The 22501-nt window shown below is 44.4% G+C and overlaps 1 protein-coding gene across 1 annotated transcript in view; it reads left to right on the plus strand.

Annotated features, from left to right (window-relative positions):
• LOC132402229 (protein Smaug homolog 1-like) overlaps nt 1–22501 on the plus strand; it is a 121186-nt gene that overhangs the window by 33425 nt on the left and 65260 nt on the right. The window contains exon 2 of the mRNA XM_059984995.1: nt 10210–10725. Within this exon, the coding sequence (XP_059840978.1) occupies nt 10210–10725 (516 nt within the window). The remainder of the gene's footprint in view (nt 1–10209; nt 10726–22501) is intronic.

The following is a 22501-nucleotide window of genomic DNA, read 5'->3' on the forward strand; positions in this document are numbered from 1 at the left end:
GGGGGGAGTTTTTGACCAGTCAGGTTTGTTACCCCTGAACCTGACGACCAGTAGGCCACTATTAGTCTGGCCTCTACCCTTTGACCTGTTTGACATGGATGACCCTACCACAGCCAAAGCATAAAGCCTCGACTCCAGCCAACATAGTTCTCTGGTCACTGAGGCACACAAGCCTCCAAACAAGGTTGTGGTCCACTTGGAGGATAACAGTGGGGTGCCTGGATGAAATGGTGGCAAGTGAAGTACTGTGAGGAAATATTCAAATTCACCCTGAAAGTAAGTATGAATGAGAAGGCCTTTCCAGTAAAAGTGGGTTGATTGTTTGAATAAGAAATCTTAGCATTATTTGTATTCAAAATGCTACCTGAAGTATTGTGTAAAGTGTTTGCCTGCTTAGGAAAGATGATTTCTTGGGAAACAGCAATTTACTTAGCCTAGTTTAGAACTTCCACTGTTTAGAAAGTGGGTCTGTAAGAACTTGAGGTTGTGCAGTGGGTACAGAGGAGACAATGCAGAGGGTGTTTCTCCTGACTGGAGATCCTTTTTGTAGTTCATCTGATTGGGCTTTGAGATATGTCTTGGTTAACCCATCCGTTCCTGTTTTGGGGAGCTTGATGTGTGTTAAAAACAGGTCTGTCTTGATCCAATGTCGAAGAGCTCATTTCCTGTAAAGTGCTTTGGGATGTCCTGAGGGAACATGTAACGCAAATACAGTGGATTCTGCTTAATTGAGCCATCAGTTAATTGGGGCAACCACTTGTCTTGGGCAACTCTTAAATAACAGAAAACTTAATGGAAAATATCCGGGTTTCCCTTCATTTATTTGGGACATTATGCTGCTTAAGTGGGACAGGAGAATGTTGCTGAACGGTTTCTACTAAGTACCAGCTGAGTGCACTTGTGTGGCCGTTAGACAAGTGCCTAGAGTGAGCCATTTTTAGTTAACATCAGTTGTATGTGTGTGTTTATGTTCAAAAAGCAGTGATTTTTGTCACTGATAATTGGCAAGAAATAAACAGCAAGACAATTCAGAACTGTTTTGTTCACTGCAAAATCATATTTGGAATCAGGTTTAATTTCACCAGCGCATGTTGTGAAACTTATTGTCTTTGCAGCAGCAGTACAATGCAACACATAATAAGAACTGTGTGTGTGATATATTAGTCAAATTAAATAAGTAATGCAAAAAAAAGTAGTAAGATAGTGTCCATGAGAAGTGGAGCTGACTGAGTTTACAACTTTCTGCAATTTAATTCAATCCTGTGCCGTAGCCCCCCCCCCCCCACCCCGCCCAATACCAGTTGGTGATACAGCCAGTTAGAATGCTCTCCATGGTACATCTGTAAAACTGTGCGTGTGTTTTTGATGACGTACCTCATTTCTTCAAACTCCTATTGAAATGTAGTCTCTGTGTGCCCCCTTCATAGATCCATCAAAATGTTGGGTCCTGAATAGATCCTTAGAGATATTGACACCCAGGAATCTGAAATTGCTCACTCTTTCCACTTTTGATCCCTCTGAGGACTTGGAGGTGTCAGAAACGGCCGTGAGAGAAAATGAAACTATTTCACTACTTCAACAAATTAGGAACTACAAAGAACTTGAAGGTATCGTCAGTCATCTTGAATGTTGCAATGAAAATGAAGATTTGGAGGGTGCGATCTCAGGTAGCATTGAATAAAGTCTGTCCATTATCTGCACTAAGTGTCTGTGGTTATTTTGTCCATTTATAGTCAATCTAAAGAACACGGTAGTGTACACTTGATGAATGCTTCTGTTGTTAACTATTAGGAACTAATACAGTTTTATAGTACTGTAGTATTGATAGTGCTCTAATTTGTTCTGTATTTCATTTAAATAAGGAATTTGTTATTCTGTAAAATGTAGTTTGTCTCTTTTTTATACTTTTTTTAGAACTATTTCCATGAAACTTAGGCTAATTGGGGCAGACACTTAATGGCTCAAAATGAACTGGCCCTGATGTGTCCCAGTTAACTGGAATACACTATTTTGTTGTTGCATTCTGACCAATACATTGTGGTGTTTTACCTTTTCTACTCTGGCAGATCTTTGTGCATTGATTATAGTCAAGCACACAAAGTTAGTTGTGATTTCTTTACAAGCAATGCATTGTCCCACACCACTACATTGTATCATCGTTGTTTAAAATTCAAACTGAGCTGCTGTGTAACTAAGTTATGTATTTGAAACAATTTGACCAGAGATGTCCACATTCTGACCTTGACTGATGCTGGGGGTACTGTTGCTTGTTAGATCTGCTTTGATATTTGGATACAGAATTTCCATTCGTACTTGCTGTTCCTTTTTCAAATGTGAAACTGCCTGTTTGAAACTTGCAGCTTAACATGTCTGAATGAAAATGCTGATTGGGTCTGTAGTTCAGCTTGAATCGTAAGTTTCTGCTGACAAAGACATTTGACCCCTTCGGCTTGAACTTGCTTTATGAAAGATAACAGATATTTATTTATATATCGTGTTTATTGATTGATTGAGATACAGCATGGAATAGGCCCTTTGAGCCATGCTACCCGGCAATCAGCTCCTTGATTTAACCCTAGCCTAATCATGGAGCAATTTACAATGACAAATTAACCTACCAACCAATACAGCTTTGGACTGTGGGAGGAAACCAGAGCGCCCAGAGGAAACCCATGCGGTCACAGGGAAAAACTTACAGGCCGAGGTAGGAATGTACTGGTACTGTAAAGTGTTGTGCTAACCGCTACACCATTGTGCTAACCACCACACCATTGTGCTGTGCCGTACTTAGTCACACACCTTCTGTCTCATCCTTAAGGGTCTTGTTTTATTATAAGAAAATTACATTTCAAGCATTCAATATTATAAAATTGATATGACCATGTTGCTTTTCAAATCTTCTCTGGTGGGGAAATCGATCGCAGTTTTGCATTCCAAAGAATAGAATGAATTGTATAAAGAAGTGAAGTTCAGTAGCTCCAAGTCATTGGCCCTATATACAGGTAGCGTAGCAATCAGCGCAATGCTTTGTAACAGTGATCTGGGCTCAATTCTTGCTGCTGCCTGTAATATTCTCCCCTGTGACCATGTGAGTTTCCTCCAGGAGCTCCAGTTTCCTCCCACGGTCCAAAGATTGAGTTAGGTGGTCATTGTAAACTGTTGCATGATTAGGGTAAAATCGGGAAATTGCTGGGCATTGCAGCTCAAAGGGTCTATTCTGTGCTGTATCTCAATAAATAAATAGGTGGACAGGCAGACATTCCTTTTGTTTCCTTTCATTGCAGAAAGTACTCTTTTGAGTCCTGAAGGGCCTCAGCCCAAAACATTTCCATAAATGCTGCCTGACCTGCCTTCAGCATGTTGTGTGTGATAGAGATAAATTTGGTAAATTATCACAATTGTGTCTACTGTGGCGACCCACTTTCTACGCAGGCGAACTGGCTCACAAATAGCCAGTGCACTGGCGGAGACTTTGGTAATGCACCTCTGATGTCATTTCTGCCCGGAGAGGGCGGGCGCTAGGGATTAAATGCCAGTGCCATGAAGTTTGAATAAACTAGTCTCCAAATGACTTACCGACTGCGTGTCGTTATTTCAGCACTGTGTGTAGCACATCGCTACATTGGTGACCCCGACGGTCCAAACGGGATTTGGGCCAAAGATGACCGACTCTTCATCTGTTCATGCAGTTTCGCTAAAACTGTCGACTTTCTGGACGCTGCGATCACATGTGTGGTTTAGCCAAGCAGAAGCCCAGTTCCAGATTCGGCAGATATCCTCAGATTCCACGCATTACTACCACGTGTTGAGCGCCCTTGACCAGGAGACGGCCGCCCAGGTTGCAGATTTCATACAGTCGCCCCTGGAAAAAGGCAAATATGAAGCATTCAAAGCGCTGCTCATTGGGACCTTTGGCCTCTCACGGCATGAATGCAGTGCCCGCCTGCTTCACCTGGATGGTTTGGGAGACAGACTGCCGTCAGTATTGATGAACAAGATGCTGTCCCTGGCTGACGGACACAAGGCCTGCCTCATGTTCGAGCAAGCGTTCCTAGAGCGACTGCCCAAGGACATACATCTGCTGCTGGCCGACGCAGATTTCAGCAATCCCAGGAGGGTGGTGGCCCAGGCAGACGTGCTGTGGAAAGCCAAGAGGGAGAGCATGGAGTCCGTCGGTCAGATTACCAGGCTACGTGCCCAACAGCAAAACAGACTAGGCCCGGCAGGGGGGCGCACACAACACAGAGGCAGGAGTGAGAAGGCCAGTGAACAGTGGTGTTTCTACCACCAGTGGTGGGGCACAAAAGCCCGCCGTTGTCGCCCGCCCTGCAAGGGCCAGGGCCAGGGCCACCTGCCGCTAATGACTATGGCGGCTGGCCACCAGGACAGCCTCTTTTACGTCTGGGACAAACAGTCGGGACACCGCTTCTTGGTCGACACCGGAGCGGAGATCAGTGTCTTGCCCCCGACGGGGTATGACACCCGCAACAGGAAGCCAGGACCCACCTTGAGGGCTGCAAACGGCAGCATGATACAGACCTACAACACCCGCACAGTGCAGCTGCAGTTCGGTGCCAGCCGGTTCACGTGGGACTTCACACTGGCCACGGTGGCCCAACCACTCCTGGGGGTGGACTTCTTGCGAGCTCACAGCCTGCTGGTCGACTTGCAAGGGAAAAGACTGGTACATGTCAAGACTTGCCAGATGTTCTCCCTGGGTGAAGCCAAGTTGCCGGCCCCACACCTGAACTTCATCACGCTGTCGGACAACGAATTCACTAGAATCCTGGCGGACTTTCCATCGATTCTGGCACCACAGTTCACGGCAGCCACGCCCAGACACGGGGTACAGCACCACATTCTGACCCAGGGACCACCCCTCCACGCCCGCACACAAAGGCTCCCCCAGGAAAAGCTCCGCCTGGCAAAGGAGGAGTTCAAAAGGGTGGAGGAATTGGGGATTGTACGGAGGTCCGACAGCCCATGGGCCTTCCCCCTGCACATGGTGCCCAAAGCAGCCGGCGGTTGGAGACCATGCGGCGACTACCGCAGACTGAACGAGGCTACCACACCGGACCGCTACCCCGTGCTGCACATACAGGACTTTGCAGCAAACCTGCACGGGGCAAGAATCTCTTCCAAAGTAGACCTCATCCGGGGATACCATCAAATCCCGGTGCACCTTGAAGACATCCCTAAAACAGCACTCATCAGCCCGTTCGGCCTGTTTGAGTTCCTCCAAATGCTGTTCGGCCTGAAGAACGCCGCACAGACGTTCCAGTGGCTAATGGATGCAGTGGGACGCAACCTGGACTTTGCGTTCATCAGACATCCTTATAGCCAGCAGTAGTCGCCAGGAGCATCTGTCCCACCTCCGCCAGCTCTACTCCCGCCTGAGTGATTTTGGCCTCACGATCAACCCGGCCAAATGCCAGTTCGGTCTCGATACCATCGACTTCCTGGGCCACAGGATTACCAAAGACTGGGCAACACCTCTGCCCGCCAAGGTAGACGCAATCCGCCACTTTGCCCAGCCCAACTCGGTCAAAGGCCTGCAGGAGTTTGTTGGTATGGTGAACTTCTACCACCGTTTCCTCCCCTCAGCAGCCTGTATCGTGCGCCCTTTGTACACCCTCGCACTCCCAGAGAGAAACATAACTGCACACTGAGGATGTCAGCTTGACTGGTGATGAAACATCTGCAAGTTACTTCTGAAGCTCAGTGAACACAGAACATCAGGTGCCTCAACGTGAATTGCCAATATTCACCAACATCCTAAATGGGTTAACTGTATTCACCAATTCTATGTTATATTTACTGATACTGATTTTTTGGTGCCAATTTCTTGCCATATGTTGGTAATAGACTATACAAAGATGGCTAAGCATAGGGTAGGGTGCATCGTTGCTTCAGTGCTTGTAGTAGTCATTGGTTTGATTTGGTATTACTACATCTGTGGGCAATGCTTCGTACCAATAGGCATCCAGTAAAATGTGTTATACATATTACCATTGTAGATTGAGATACAACAGACTTCAGATAGTGGGCTCTGGAGCGGGGGGAACTTCTGGAGAAAATCAACATGTCAAGCAGCATTTGTGGGGGGGGTGGCAAAAGGGTGGCTGATGTTTTGGGTGAAGCCTCTACATCAGGACAGCATGAGGAGGGATCTAATCAGTTTAAAAGTGGGCACACGAGCTGGCTGGTGACACTGGATAGCAATTTTTTTCAAAAGTGTTGCTTCCTCAGAATTTTTTTGTTTATGATAGACTGCTTGAAGCTGAACACAAATATAATTTCAGACTACTTGTATCACGTCGGAATTTGAAGGAACAATAAATTAGCTTTTATTGAATATAATGTGTTTAATTGCATAATAGTGCTAATACTTTGCAATAGTTCAAATAAGCTAAAAAAAAGTTTTGATGATTTTTTTTGTTTGTACTTGGTGTTTGAAGCTTCACGCTTAAGTGTCCAACAATATTCAGCCAGCATTGATGGATTCCAGTTGCCCTGATATCGTTTCTCCATGACCGCAATGTCCTAGTGAAACGTTCCACCGTGCTCCTCACTGACAGCACCAAAATTTATAGGGAAGAAGTGCAAATGGGAATGCAGAAAATGAATCTTTAGTGACATGTTACACCATAGTTTTGTATGCCTGAAGCATGTTGTCAACCAGCTGCACGTAGTTTGGTGCTCTGTATTTGCCAAGAAAATTTTCAGCAACGTCCTCGAATGTCTTCCATGCAATTTTCTCCGGTCCCACCAGAAGTTCTTTGATTGCCTGTTGATGACCTGTTTGATTCATAGACCAATAAAAATCAGCTTTTATGATTGCATTATGAATTGAAATAACAAATATTGGCAATGTTTTTAAAAATGGTGCATGATACGGAAATTTCATGGTGATTTTCATGATCAGCTGCATAAAATCCATAAGATACACTCAAAAGTATTACGGAAACAAAATCTTTGTTGTCAGTGTGATAGGTGAATCTAGATGAGAGGTTGATAACTAGCTGGGGAAGGAGGGTAGAGGCAATAACAGAGGCTGGCAGATGATGGAATCTGATAAGAAAAGGTGATGACTGAAACCAGATAGAAAGTTTGGGTATATGGGAACAGTGGGAGGAAGTTAATGGTATGTGGGCGATAGGCAGATAGAATCAGGTGGGGAGGGGGAAAACCAGCTAACATGGGGCTGGATGAGAAAAGGAAAGGTTCAGTGAGAGAGCCTGTGTAGATCAGGAGGAGAGAAGATAACAGGAGGTGTTAGCTTACCTGAAATTAGAGGAATCATCCTTCATTTTATTGGGTTGTTGACTATGCAGGTGAAAATTCAAGGTGCCATTTCTTGTTTGGCCTTCATTCTGGAAGTGGAGGAGGCCGAAGACCAAGATTGGTGTTGCATGGAGAGAAAAATTAAAATGGTGCTATAATTTGCAGCTCTCATACTTAGGTCTGCAGGTGCTCGGCAGAATATTCACCCAATTAACACAAAGTACACTGCAGATGTTGTGGTCAAATCAAAGCGTACAAAGAGGCTGGATGAACTCAGCAAGTTCGGCAGCATCCTTTGAAAGGAGCAGTCAATGTTTCGGGCTGAGACCCTTCGTCAGGACTAAAGAAGAAGGGGGCAGGGGCCCTATAAAGAAGGTGGGGAGAGGGTGGAATGTGCCAGGTGAAAAACTACCCAGACGGTGTATGAGATGTTGTTCCTCCAACCGAAGTTTGGCCTCATCATGGCAGTAGAGGAGGCCATGTATGGACATATCCGAATGGGAATGTGAAGGATATGGGTATATATGGATATATATGGGTAGTCTCCAGCCCCTTGGTGTGAATATTGAATTCTCCAACTTCCAGTAATTCCCTCCCTCTCCTTTCCCCCATCCCACCTTCACTCTGTCTCCTCTTCTAGCTGCCTATCACCTCTCTCATGACTCTGCTGCCTTCTACTACCCATAGTGCTTTCCCATAGATTCCTTCTTCACCTCTCCTGCCTATCCCCTCCCAACTTCCCCTCCCCCCACCCCTTGATCTTTCTTCTGGTTTTTCACCTGGCACATTCCACCCTCTCCCCACCTTCTTTATAGGGCCCCTGCCCCCTCCTTGTTTAGTCCTGACGAAGGGTCTCGGCCTGAAACATTGACTGCTCCTTTCAACGGATGCTGCTTGACCTGCTGAGTTTATTCACCCAGTTTGCACTTGGTCTCATCGATGTAGAGAAGGGTAAATCAAGAGCACTGAATCTAATCTACAAGATTAGAGGAGGCCCATATAAATCTATGCCTCAATTGAAAAGATGGTCCATGGCATAAGAAAGGTTGGGAACCCCTGGTTTAAGTTTGTGGTGGCTTAAACCTCCTACAGTTGTAAGTGAAAGTGCCTGGGGCAAGAAGGGAGGAGTGTGGAGTGATGACAAAACCAAGGAGTCATGTCCCTGGGAAAGGGCGGGGAGAGGAAGATACAACTGGTGGCATTGCATCGTAGCTGGCAGAAATGACGAACTACCTTTTACTCACACTCTTCACCACCGTCCCTCTAATCTCATTTCACTCATTGCCTTCCTTTCTTATCAGATTCAACATTCTGCAACTGTTTTGTGCTGTCTGACCAATCACCACCCAGCTTCTGGCACTGTCTCCACCTCTCCCTTTCTCTCATTTGTCTTTATCAATCTTTCCTGACCTGGATCCTATCTCTTCTATACACTCAATCCTGATACAGTGTCCCAATGTGAAACATCAACAATCTCTGCCTCCACCAATGCTACCTCTAAATCCCTCCAGCAATTAGGTTTTTGCACAGATATATTTAGGGTACATCTAATACAATGAGCAAGTTGAAGGGCCTTGAGACACATGCCTCCTATGTTCACTACTTCTGAGCCCTTTTTACCCCTTGAACTAACACGGTAGCACAGTGGTCAGCACAATGCTTTACAGTACCAGTGACCTGGGTTCAATTACTGTCATGGCCTGTAATGGTTTTGTATGTTCTCCCCGTGATCGCATGGTTTCCTCCCGCAGTCCTAAGTTTTACTGGTTGGCAAGTCAGTGTAAGTTGTCTCATGATTAGACTAGGATTAAATTGGGGGGATTGTAGCTCTAAGGGCCAGAAAGGTGTATTCCGCGCAGTATCTCAGTAATTTTTTTTAAACCTCGTGATTGTTGATGTGCAATGCCGCAAAGCTCAACATTTATCTGTCAATTTTCCCCTCAACAATAACCTTTCCCTCAACAGGATGAAAGTTTGAGTTCACATTGTAACCACTGACCTATGATCACTCACATGGACAATGTATTTCAAAGTTCAAAATACATATCTATAGCTATATACTACCTTGAGATTCATTATTTTGCAAGTGTTTACAGGAAAATAAAGGAATACAATAGAATTTATGAAATAACTAAGTAACAGACTGACAAAACAATGTTCAAAAGTTGTGGCAATAATAAAAAAGGTAAATAATACTAAGAGTAAAAGTGAGTCCAGAGGTTATGGAGTCAGTTTAGCATTGAGGTGAGTGGAGTTATCCATGCCGTTTCAGGCACTTGATGGTTGTAGGGTAATTACTCAAAGTCAAAGTAAATGTTATTATTAAGGTACATGTATGTCACCATACCCTGAGATTCATTTTCCTGTGGTCATGCACAACAAATCTATAGAATAGTAACTATAACAGGATCAATGAAAGATCATCCAGAGTGTAGAAGACAGTAACTGTGCAAATGCAAATATAAATAAATAGCAATAAATAACAAGAACTTGAGATAATGAGATAAAGAGTCTTTAAAGTGAGATGTTTGGTGGTGGAAACATCTCAGTGATGGAGCAAGTGAGTATAGTTATCCCCTTTGTTCAAGAGCCTGATGGTGTGGGGTGGCAACTGTTCTGGAATCTGATGGTGTGAGTCCTGAGGCTCTTGTACCTTCTATCTGATGGCAGCAGTGAGAAGAGAGCATGGCCTGGGTGGAGGTGTTCTCTGATAATGACTGCTACTTTCCTATGGTAGCAATTCATGTCGATGTGCTCAATGGTTTGGAAGGCTTTACTCTCCAGGGATGTACTGGGCCTACTCCACTGTAGCTGTAACTGAAATGATTGTACGGTATATCTGAAGGCGAGTAAAAGAGTAAACTTGATAGGAAGTGTTTTATTTCCGGAAAGTTAAGTAACTACATTTTATTTTATTTTTTACAGCTTTCATCAGTCAATGGCATCAAGACCCTAAGGAGAAGGTTGTTCTACAGCTGCTTTCCCATCTTCCTCTACTTCAGCCTGGGAATGTAGAAGCAAAGTCTGAGTACATGAAGCTGCTGCAAAAGGTGCTGGCTTACTCAATCGATAGCAACCTGTTCATAGAAGAGAGTAGGCAGCTCCTGTCCTATGCACTAATTCATCCTGCCACCTCGCTGGACGACCGGAGTTCCCTGGCCTTATGGCTAACTCACCTGGAGGAGCACATGTCAAGCAACTACAGCTCATCGGGTGTTGGGCGGGCAGACTCTATCTACACAGGAGCGTACAACCAAAATCAAAGACAGAATGTTGAGGACAAGCTGAATGAGTGGCAGAACCGAGCAGACAGTGGCATGTGTGTGACTGTTCCTGCCTGGCAGGACAAGCCAATGACCTGTGAGAATGGGCATTTGCCTCTGCATACGTCTGTGTCAGTGCCATCTGCAATCAACAACATTGGAAGCAATACTAGTGCAGGTAAGGTTGACATTTAATGATTGAACTTTTTAAACAAAGAAGTGTTGTGCCCAATTCCCCGTAAATCAATGTTGCCAGCATTGTGGCATGGTAATGTAGTGATTAGCACAACTCTTTACAGTACAGGCGATACGTGTTCAATTCCTGCTGCTGCCTGTGAGGAGTTAGTATGTTTTCTCTGTGAGCTTGTGGGTTTCCTCCGGATGTTCCGGTTTCCTTCCGCAGTCCAAAGACATACTAGGTTGATAGGTTAATTGTAAACTGTCCAGTGATTAGCCTGGGGTTAAATTGGGGGATTGCTGGGCGGTGTGGCTTGAAGCCTCAGATGGGGCCATTCCATGCTGTAACTCAATAAATAAATAAAATTTGTTACAATAAACTTGTTATTTTGAGTACTAGTTGATAAATGTGAACTTTGCACCTATTTCATAGAAATATTTAAAACAGTAGTTTGACAGGTTCTTAATTAGTAAGGGCTTCATGGTTGCAGGGAGAAGACAGGAGAGGGGTAATAAATCAGCCATGATGGGATGACAAGAGAATCAATGGGCTGAATGGCCCAATTCTGCTCCTATGTATTAATGTCTTGTACAAGTGCTGTCCTAATAGGCCGGTCCTGAAGCAAGTGCGAGTCGACTTGTCCATGTGCAGGATTCCCTCGAGTTAATTTGCAGGTTGAGTCAGGGAGGAAGGCAAATGTAATGTTAGCATTCATTTCAAGGGGACTAAGATATCAAAGCAAAGATCTAATGCTGAGGCCTCAGCATTAATAAGGCGTCGTTAAGGCCTCACTTGGAGTATTGTGAGTACTTTTGGGTCCGTTATCTAAGAAAGGATGTACTAACATTGAAGAGAGTTCAAAGGAGGTTCATAAAAATGATTCCAGGATTGAAAGGCTTATCATATGAGGAGTGTTTGATAGCTTTAGGTCTGTACTCACTGGAATTCAAGAATGAGGGGGTATGTCATTGAAACTTAGTGAATGTTGAAAGTCCTCGATAGGGTGGATGTGGAGAGGATGTTTTTTTAATGGTGGGGATTCTAAGACCAAAGGGCACAAATTCTGAATAAAGGGATGTCCATTTAGAACAGAGATGAGGAGTAATTCCTTCAGCCACAGAGTGGTAAATCTGTGGAATTCGCTGCCACAGGTGGCTTTGGAGCCAAGTCATTGGGTATATTTAAGGCAGAGGTTGATAGATTCTTAATTAGCCGGGGCATGAAAGGTTGTGGGGAGATTGGGCTTGAGAGGGAAATGGATCAGTCATGATGAAATGGTAGAGCAGACGCAATGGGCCAAATGGTCTAGTTCTGTACCTGTAACTTATGGTCCAAGTCTGTCAGTACTACCTTGACTCACTCAAAGAAATAGGCAAGTTCTGCAGGGAGAAAGAACCTCAGTAAAGCAGTCAGTGCCTTTTAGAAACAAGGAAAACTGGTGTGTTTGCGTGGCTTGAATAATCTCAAACCAGCCTGTTTGTGAAGAGTAACAGAAAACTAGAAATGTCTGACAGCGGTGCCATGATTTTAAGAACTGTGCTCTTGTTCCATCAGTTCCTCCTCTGGGATATTTTAGCAGTAGAAATATTTAGGCAGTGCACTGAGCTAACAGAGTCAAAATAGGTTAGGAATTTGCACCACACATTTCTGAACTTGGCTACATCATCTGTATTGGGGGGGGAGGGGAGAGAAAGGCAGAGCGGAACTTCCTTGGAAAGATAAACAGTCTAGAAAATCACCCCAGAATGATGTATTTGATGTTAGTTTTAGCGTGGCAGTAGCAGAGGTGTGAAAGCATCTCCATCATCCACCTTCTTGCTGAGGAGGGGTGATTTCAAAAGGAGGGAGAAAATAACATTAAAACATCTCAATGTCTGTTGCAGATGTTGTATAATAGAAAACATGTGCGTTATAAAAGCTACAAAGAACATTCAGTACCCAACCATGCCTGTGGCGTCAGTCTATATATAGACAAGGACAAAAATGTCTGAATGCAGTACAAACCAACAGCTGTTTTTTTTTCTCCTTCATGCAATCAAATGAAATTATACATTTCAGGCCTGTCTGTGAATGTGAAACCGATGGACTTTGGTCGGATACGGTCAGGTGTCACTGTCAGATGTTTTATTGGCAGCAGCCCAGTTCCGATTAGTCTGGGATGTAATGACTCCTCGTTTATGCAACGAGTGTGGCCCCTCGGGGGGGGGGTGGGGTGTAGTGGTTGCTCCCTTCTTAAGAAATGCTGTAATAGGAAGTGACTGCTGACATCTGCCTGCCATTTTATTTTTGCTGTGGACAGGCCATTATTTAATTTTTATGTCGTGTACTTCATAAGTAAAGAGTCACAAATATTGTAGCTTATTGTTTGTAAGGTCACTGACTACATTAGACAATAAAATTATTTTTTGAAATGTTGCTTCCTCGGAACTTTTTTCTGTTTTTGATAGTCCACTTGAAGCTAAACATAAATATAATTTCAAACTACTTGTAACAAGTAGGAATTTGGAGAAACAAGGAATTAACTTTTATTGAATATAATGTGTTTAATTTCATAATGGTGCTGAGGCTTTGCGATAGCTACAACAAAGCTAAAATCTTTTGTTGGTTATTTTTGTTCATACTGGGTGTCTGAGGCTTATCGCTTAAATGTCCAACAATAATCAGACAACATTGATGAATTCCAGTTGCCCTGATACAGTTTCTCCATGACTACTGCAATGACCTGGTGAAACCTTTCACCATGCTCGTGAAGAGCACCAAGATTGACAGGGAAGAAGTCTAAATGGGAATGCAGAAAATGAATCTAGTGACATTTTGCACATCATGATTTTGTATGCTTGAAACATGTTGTCAACCAGCTGCACATAGTTTGTAGTTGCCAAGAAAATTTTCAACAACATCCTTAAATGCCTCCATGCGATATTTTCCGGTCCCACTTGAGGTTCTTCAAATTGCCTCTCATTGATGACCGATTTGATTTGTGGACCAACAAAAATGCCTTCCTTGCTTCCCGTGCCAGGTCTTTACCATTCCCTCTGACCTTCAACTCTCTGAGACAGAGCGCTCTGTCCTCAGTAAGGGCCTCCTTCACCCACACCTCAGCGAGTTCCATGTACACCATGATGCTGAACTCTTCTTCCCCCGGCTCCATCTCCGAGCTTACTTCTTCAATAAGGACTCTCCCACCCCCACCGATGACCCCTTCTCCTGTCTTCAACACTCTTCCTCTTCATGGACACCCCGCTCTGGTCTTCTGCCTGCTCTGGATCTCTTTATTGCTAATTGCTGAGAGGACATCAACCGTCTTGACTTCACCATACCATGTTCCAAATTCCAACCTCATTCCTTCCAAACGCTCTGCTCTCCACTCCCTCCGCATCAATCCCAACCTCACTATAAAACCGCTGTTTGTAGTCTGGTGTACTGACTTCTACCTGGCTGAGGCACAGCAACAACTGGCTGATACCTCTTCATATTTACCCCTTGATCATGACCCCACTAAGGAGCACCAGGCCACTGTCTCCTATACCATCACCAACCTTATCAGCTCTGGCGATATCCCATCCACTGCCACCAACCTCATAGTACCCACACCCCGTACTTCCTGTTTCTACCTCCTACCCAAGATCCACAAACCTGCCTGTCCAGGTAGACTTATTGTCTCAGCTTGCTCCTGCCCCACCGAACTTATTTCTGCATACCTCGACACTGTTTTATCCCCCCTTGTTCAAACCTTTCCCGCCTACGGTCGTGACACTTCTCACACTTTGAATTTTTTGAATGATTTTAAGTTCCATGGCCCCCACCATCTTGTTTTCACCATGGATGTCCAGTCCCTATATACCTCCATCCCCCACCAGGAAGGTCTCAAAGCTCTCCGCTTCTTTTTGGATTCTAGACCTAACTGATTCCCCTCTACCACCACTCTCCTCCGTCTAGCGGAATTAGTTCTTACTCTCAATAATTTCTCCTTTGGCTCCTCCCACTTCCTCCAAACCAAAGGTGTAGCCATGGGCACCCGCATGGGTCCCAGCTATGCCTGCCTTTTTGTTGGCTTTGGAACAGTCCATGTTCCAAGCCTATATTGGTATCCATCCCTCTCTTTTCCTTCGCTTCATTGACGACTGCATTGGCGCTGCCTCCTGCATGCATGCTGAGCTCGTTGACTTCACTAACTTTGCCTCCAACTTTCACCCTGCCCTCAAATTTACCTGGTCCATTTCTGACACCTCCCTCCCCTTTCTTGTTCTTTCTGTCTCCATCTCTGGAGACGGCCTATCTACTGATATCTACTATAAGCCTACAGACTCTCACAGCTACCTGGACTATTACTCTTCCCACCCTATCTCTTGCAAATATTCTATCCCCTTCTCACAATTCCTTCGTCTCCGCCACATCTGCTCTCAGGATGAGGCTTTTCATTCCAGGATGAAGATGTCTTCCTTTTTTAAACAAAGAGGCTTCCCTTCTTCCGCCATCAACTCTGCTCTCAAACGCTTCTCTCCCATTTCCCGCACATCTGCCCTCATCCCATCCACCCACCACCCCACTCGGGATAGGGTTCCCCTTGTCCTCACCTACCACCCCACCAGCCTCCAGGACCAATGTATAATTCTCTGTAACTTCCGCCACCTCCAACAGGATCCCATTACCAAGCTCATCTTTCCCTCCCCCCACCTCTGCTTTCCACAGGGATCGTTCCCTACGCGATTGAGTCCGTTCGTTCCCCCCCATCCCTCCATACCAATCTCCCTCCTGGCACTTATCCTTGTAAGTGGAACAAGTGCTACACCTGCCCTTACACTTCCTCCCTCACCACCATTCAGGGCCCCAGACAGTCCTTCCAGGTGAGGCGACACTTCACCTGTGAGTCGGCTGGTGTGGTATGCTGCATCCAGTGCTCCCGGTGTGGCCTTTTATATATCGGTGAGTCCCGATGCAGGCTGGGAGACCATTTCTCTGAACACCTACGCTCGGTCCGCCAGAGAAAGCAGGATCTCCCAGTGGCCACACATTTTAATTCCATGTCCCATTCCCATTCTGATATGTCTATCCATGGCCTCCTCTACTGTCAAGATGAAGCCACACTCAGGTTGGAGGAACAACTCCTCCAACCTGATGGCATGAACATTGACTTCTCTAATCTCTATTAATACCCCTCTTCCCCTTCTTACCCCATCCCTGACATATTTAGTTGTTTTTTTTCTCTCTCTCTGCCCATCACTCTGCCTGTTCTCCATCTCCCTCTGGTGCTTACCCCCCCCCCCCCACACTTTCTCTCTAGGCTTCCCGTCCCATGATCCTTTCCCTTCTCCGGCTCTGTATCACTTTCACCAATCACCTTTCCAGCTCTTAGCTTCATCCCACCCCCTCCGGTCTTCTTCTATCATTTTGCATTTCCCCCACCCCTTCCCCCTCCTACTTTCAAATCTATCTTTCCTTTCGGTTAATCCTGACGAAGGGTCTTGGGCCAAAATGTCGACAGTGCTTCTTCCTATAGATGCTGCCTGGCTTGCTGTGTTGCTTGAATTTCCGGCATCTGCAGATTTCCTCGTGTTTGCCTTCCTTAATCTTGGTTTGAATTATGAATTGAAAGAACAACAATAGGTGATTTCAAAAAAAAGGTGCGTGATAGGGAAATTTCATGGTGATTTTCATGATCATAGAACTATAGAACATTACAGCACAGTAACAGGCCTTTTGGCCCTTCTTGGCTGTGCCAAACCATTTTTCTACGTAGTCCCACCGACCTGCACCTGAACCATATCCCTCCATACACCTCTCATCCATGTACCTGTCCAAGTTTTGCTTAAAATGTTAAAAGTGAGCCTGCATTTACCACTTCATTTGGCAGCTCATTCCACACTCCCACAACACTCTGTGTGAAGAAGCCCCCCCCCAATGTTCCCTTTAAACTTTTCCTCCTTCATCCTTAACCCATGTCCTCTTTTTTTTCTCCCCTAGCCTCAGTGGAAAAAGTCTGCTTGCATTCAGTCTATCTATACCCATCATAATTTTATATACCTCTAACAAATCTCCCCTCATTCTTCTACGCTCCAGGGAATAAAGTCCTAACCTATTCAACCTTTCTCTGGACTCTTTCAACCTTATTGATATCTTTCCTGTAATTCAGTGACCAAAACTGCACACAATACTCCAAATTCAGCTTCACTAATGCCTTGTACAACCTCACCAAAACATTCCAACTCTTATACTCAATACTTTGATTTATAAAGGTCAGTGTACCAAAAGCTCTCTTGACTACCCTATCTACCTGTGACACCACATTTAGGGAATTTTGTATCAGTATTCCCAGATCCCTCTGTTCTACTGCACTCCTCATTGCCCTACCGTTTACCTTTTATGTTCTACCTTGGTTTTTCCTTCCAAAGTGCAAAACTTCAGTAGCCCAAGATCCATAAGATACACCCAAAAGTATTCAGGAAGCAAAATCTTTATTGTCCTGTGCTATTATAAACCAAGTTATTTTGATGATAAATTATCTTACCACCATTTGAAGTATAAAGATTAAAGGTACATATGAGAGGACCACCTACCGTCAGATTAGTTTCTGTATGCTCATACTACTTAGTCATCATCGACGCAGGCGTTCTGGAGCACAGATTCAATAGTTTTCCTGCTGTCTTCCCTTATCACTAGCTATCCAGGGTAACATTAGCAACAGAACCACAAAACGCTGGCGGAACTTATCCAGTCAGGCAGCATCTATGGAGATGAATAAACAGTTGATGTTTTGAGCTGAAACCCTTCTTCAGGACTGAGAAGGAAGTGGGGGGTGGGGGGGGGAGTTACCAGAATAAAATTGTGGGGGAGGGGAAGGGTAGCTAGAAGATAATAGGTGAAGCCAGATGAGTAGAAATGATAAAGGAATCTGATAGGAGTGGAGAGTGGACATAAGAGAAAGGGAAGGAGGAGGGGCATTGGGGGAGGTGATAGGCTGGTGAGAAGTGAAAGGACAGTGGGGAACAGAAGATGGGGGGGGGGAGTTTTTTGTTACTGGAAGGAGGATTTGATATTCATGCCATCAGATTGGAGGGTACCCAGACAATATAAGTTGTTGCACCTCCATCCAGAGGGTGGCCTCACCACGACACAAGAGGACTGAAATGTTGGAGTGGGAATTGGAATTAAAATGTTTGGCTACCAGGAAGTTCCACTTCTGGTGGTTGGAACAGAGGTGCTCGATGAAGCAATTTACAAATGGTTTCATTGATGTAAAGGGGGCCACATTGGGAGCACAATAGATGATTTCAGTAGCTTCGCATGTGAAATGTTGCCTCACCTTGAAGGACTGTTTGGGGCCCTGAATGGAGGTGAATGGGCAGGTCACACTTAAGCTGCTTGCAGGGTTAAGTACTGGGAGAGAGATTAGTGGGGAGGGATGAGTGGACAAAGGAATCACAGAGGGAATAATCCCTGCAGAAAGCTGGGAGAGTGAGGGTTGGGTAGCAGAGATACGTTTAGTGATAGGATCCTTTCAAGATGGTGGAAATTGCAGAGGATAATGTGTTAGATGCAGAAACTCATTGGGTGGTAGGTAAGGTAACTCTGTAACTGTTAAGGTGGCAGGAAGATGGGCTGAGAGTGGGTGTTCAGGAAATGGGGGAGATGCGGCTGAGGGCAGTATCAATAGTGTAGTGAAATATCTAGCATGGAGCAAATGGTCTATTTCAGTACTAATGTATGCGGAGCTTAGTACTTTGTGTTTATTAAGTACAGATATTCTACAGAGTGACAATGCATGTGTGTTTGTTATCCATTGTTTCTCCCCTCTTCAGCTTTTTATTCTGGAAAGTAATTCATCCATTGTGTCCTTCCCTAGGGATGATATGGCATAGCAGTCAGCATAATACTTTATAGTGCCAGCTGTAAGATTAGGGTTCAATTCCTGCCACTGCCTCTAAAGGGGTTTGTATCTTCTCCCTGTAACTGAGTGGGTTTCTTCCAATGTTCCCATTTTCTTCCCACGTTCTACCAATGTAAAAGTTGGGGTTCATAATTGTGGGCACACTATTTTGGCATCAGAAGCAACATGCTTGTGACATTTAAGAGATGTTTGGATAAGTGCATAGATGGGATGGGTATGGAGGGCAGTAGTCCACGTGAGGATTGATGGGGCTTGGCAGAATAACAGCTCAGTATGGATTAGATGATCTGAAGGTCCTGACTGATTCTTTGCTGTACTTTGTGGCACTTGCAAGTTGCCCCCAGCAAACTTGCACTGAGTTGGTTGATGACACAATCAATGCATTTCACTGCATGTTTCGAAGTACATGTGACAAATAAAGCTCATCTCTAGTTGAGAATTTGTCCACTTCATTGGTAAACTCTCTTCAACAACATGTTCCTGACTGACTCGTCAGATAAGATGTAATCAACATCAGGTTTAATATCATTGGCATATGTCATGAAATTTGTTATTTTGCAACAGCAGTACAATGCAATAATGGAGAGAGATAGGAACAGACAAGTTAGAAAAGCGTTTAATTGGAATAAGGGGAATTATGAGGCTATCAGGCAGGAAATTGGAGGCTCAAATTGGAAACAGATGTTCTCAGAGAAAAGTACGGAAGAAATGTGGCAAATGTTCAAGGGATATTTGTGTGGAGTTCTGCATAGGTACATTCCAATGAGACAGGGAAGTTATGGTAGGGTACAGGAACCGTGTTGTACAAAGGCTGTAATAAATCCAGTCAAGAAGAAAAGAAAAGCTTACAAAAGGTCCAGAGAGCTCGGTAATGTTAGAGATCTAGAAGATTATAAGGCTAATAGGAAGGAGCTTAAGAAGGAAATTAGGAGAGCCAGAAGGGGCCATGAGAAGGCCTCGGTGGGCAGGATTAATGAAAACCCCAAGGCATTCTACAAGTATGTGAAGAGCAAGAGGATAAGACGTGAAAGAATAGGACCTATCAAGTGTGACAGTAGGAAAATGTGTATGGAACCAGAGGAAATAGCAGAGGTACTTAATGAATACTTCAGTATTCACTATCGAAAAGGATCTTGGTGATTGTAGTGATGACTTGTAGCAGACTGAAAAGCTTGAACATGTAGATATTAAGAAAGAGGATGTGCTGGAGCTTTTGGAAAGTATCAAGTTGAATAAGTCACCGGGACCAGATAAGATGTACCCCAGGCTACTGTGGGAGGCGAGGGAGGTGATTGCTGAACCCCTGGCGATGATCTTTGCATCATCATGGGGACGGGAGAAATTCCGAAGGATTGGAGGGTTGCGGATGTTACTCCTTTATTCAAGAAAGGCAATAGCAATAGCCCAGTAAATTATAGACCAGTGAGCTTTACCTCAGTGGTTGGTAAGTTGATGAAGATCCTGAGAGGCAGGATTTATGAACATTTGGAGAGGTATAATATGATTAGGAATAGTCAGAATGGCTTTGCAAGGGCAGGTCGTGCCTTATGAGCCTGAATGAATTTTTTGAGGATGTGACTAAACACATTAATGAAGGAAGAGCAGTAGATGTAGTGTACAGTCGGCCCTCCTTATCAGCAAGGGATTGGTTCCAGGACCCCTCACGGAGACCAAAAAGCGCGGACGCTCAAGTCCCTTATTCAACCCGTCTATCCGGTGGACCTTATTTAACCTGTCTCAGTGTGGTGGGAATTAGGATCCGGTGGTGGAGCTCTGAATCCACAGTACTTTTGTTCATGAAAATAAGCACGAACACGATTGAAAATAAAGTGGAAATTATAAAGCGATCCGAAAGAGGTGAAATGCCATTGGTCATTGGAAAAGCATTAGGCTACGTCGGTCAACGATCAGAACAATTTTAAAGGATAAAGTGAGAAAGGCCCTGCCCTGATAAAAGCTACAATTATTACTAAGCAACGCAGTGGTTTAATTATTGGATTTTGGGGTTTTGAGTTTTTGATCCTCCACATCAACCCAGCATAGGTGGAGAATGCACTCGGAAGAGGTCTGTCACTGGATCAAACTCGGGAACTTTTGTTCCCGAGCCCGGCGCTGAAACATACGTTCTTAAGTGTTTTATATGCATAGAGAGGTAAAATATATACTATATACTAAGACAAACATTTGACTAACTGATGCTAAATAATACCGGATGTACCTGTTCCGACTTAGTAAGAGAACTTTGGATTTTTTTAAATCCTGATCCATGATAACCCACGCACATCCTCCCCTATACTTTAAATCATCTCTAGATTACTTATAATACCTAATACAATGTTAATGCTATGTAAAATAGTTGTTATACTGCATTGTTTAGGGAATAATGACAAGAAAAAAAAGTCTGTACATGCTTGAACAACAAGTGCTAGAAGAGCACTTCTGGGTCTTCTTGATTTGCAGTTGGTTGAACTTGCGGATAAGGAGGGCCGACTGTATACGGATTTCAGCAAAGCATTTGATAAGGTACCCCATACAAAGCTTATTGAGAAAGTAAGGAGGCATGGGATCCAAGTGGACATTGCTTTGTGGATCCAGAACTGGCTTGCCCACAGAAGGCAAAGAATGGTTGTAGACGGGTCATATTCTGCATGGAGATCGGTCAGCAGTGGTGTGCCTCAGGGATCTGTTCTGTGATCTTTACTCTTAGTGATTTTTATAAATGACCTGGATGAGGAAGTGGAGGGATGGGTTAGTAAGTTTGCTGATGACACAAAGGTTGGAGGTGTTATAGATAATGTGGAGGGTTGTCAAAGCTTACAGTGGGACATTGATAGGATGCAAAACTGGGCTGAGAAGTGGCTGATAGAGTTCAACCCAGATAAGTGTGAGATGTTCATTTTGGTAGGTCAAATATGATGGCAGAATATAGTATTAATGGTAAGACTCTTGGCAGTGTGGAGGAACAGAGGGATCTTGGTTGGGGTCGGAGTCCATAAGACACTCAAAGCAGCTGCGCAGGTTGATTCTGTGGTTAAGAAAGCATACAGTGTATTGGCCTTCATCAATCGTGGAATTGAATTTAGGAGCCAAGAGGTAATGTTGCAGCTATATAGGACCCTGGTCAGACCCCACTTGGAGTATTGTGCTCAGTTCTGGTCTCCTCTCTACAGAAGGATGTGGAAGCCATAGAAAGGATGCAGAGGAGATTTACAAGGATGTTGCCTGGATTGGGGAGCATGCCTTATGAGAATAGGTTGAGTGAACACAGCATTTTCTCCTTGGAGTGATGGAGGATGAGAGGTGACCTGATAGAGGTGTATAGATGATAAGAGGCATTGATTGTGTGGATAGTCAGAGGGTTTTTCCCCAGTGCTGAAATGGTTGCCACAAGAGGACACAGGCTTAAGGTGCTGGGGAGTAGGTACAGAGGAGATGTCAGGGGTAAGTTTTTTTTTTACTCAGAGGGTGGTGAGTGTGTGGAATGGGCTGCTGGCAACAGTGGTGGAGGTGGATACGATAGGGTCTTTTAAGAGACTTCTGGGTAGGTACATGGAGCTTAGAAAAATAGAGGGCCATAGGTAAGTCCAGTAATTTCTAAGGTGGAACATGTTTGGCACAATCTTGTGGGGCGAAGGGCCTGTATTGTGCTGTAGGTTTTCTATGTTTCTATATGACTTTTTAAAGAAACCCTATCTTTCTATAAGAAATAGTTATATAAAAATAAGTAGTGTATAAAGATATAAATAAATTGTAATGGCTTCTGTGTTCATTCTGACGGCAAACGGGAAGAAGCTGTTCCCAAATCGTTGAGTGTGTGCCTTCAGGCTCCTGTACCTCCTTCCTGATGGTAGCAATGAGAAGAGGGCATGTCCTGGATGATGGGGGTCC

The sequence above is a fragment of the Hypanus sabinus genome, chromosome 11 (genome assembly GCF_030144855.1).
Source record: "Hypanus sabinus isolate sHypSab1 chromosome 11, sHypSab1.hap1, whole genome shotgun sequence".
Taxonomy (NCBI): domain Eukaryota; kingdom Metazoa; phylum Chordata; class Chondrichthyes; order Myliobatiformes; family Dasyatidae; genus Hypanus; species Hypanus sabinus.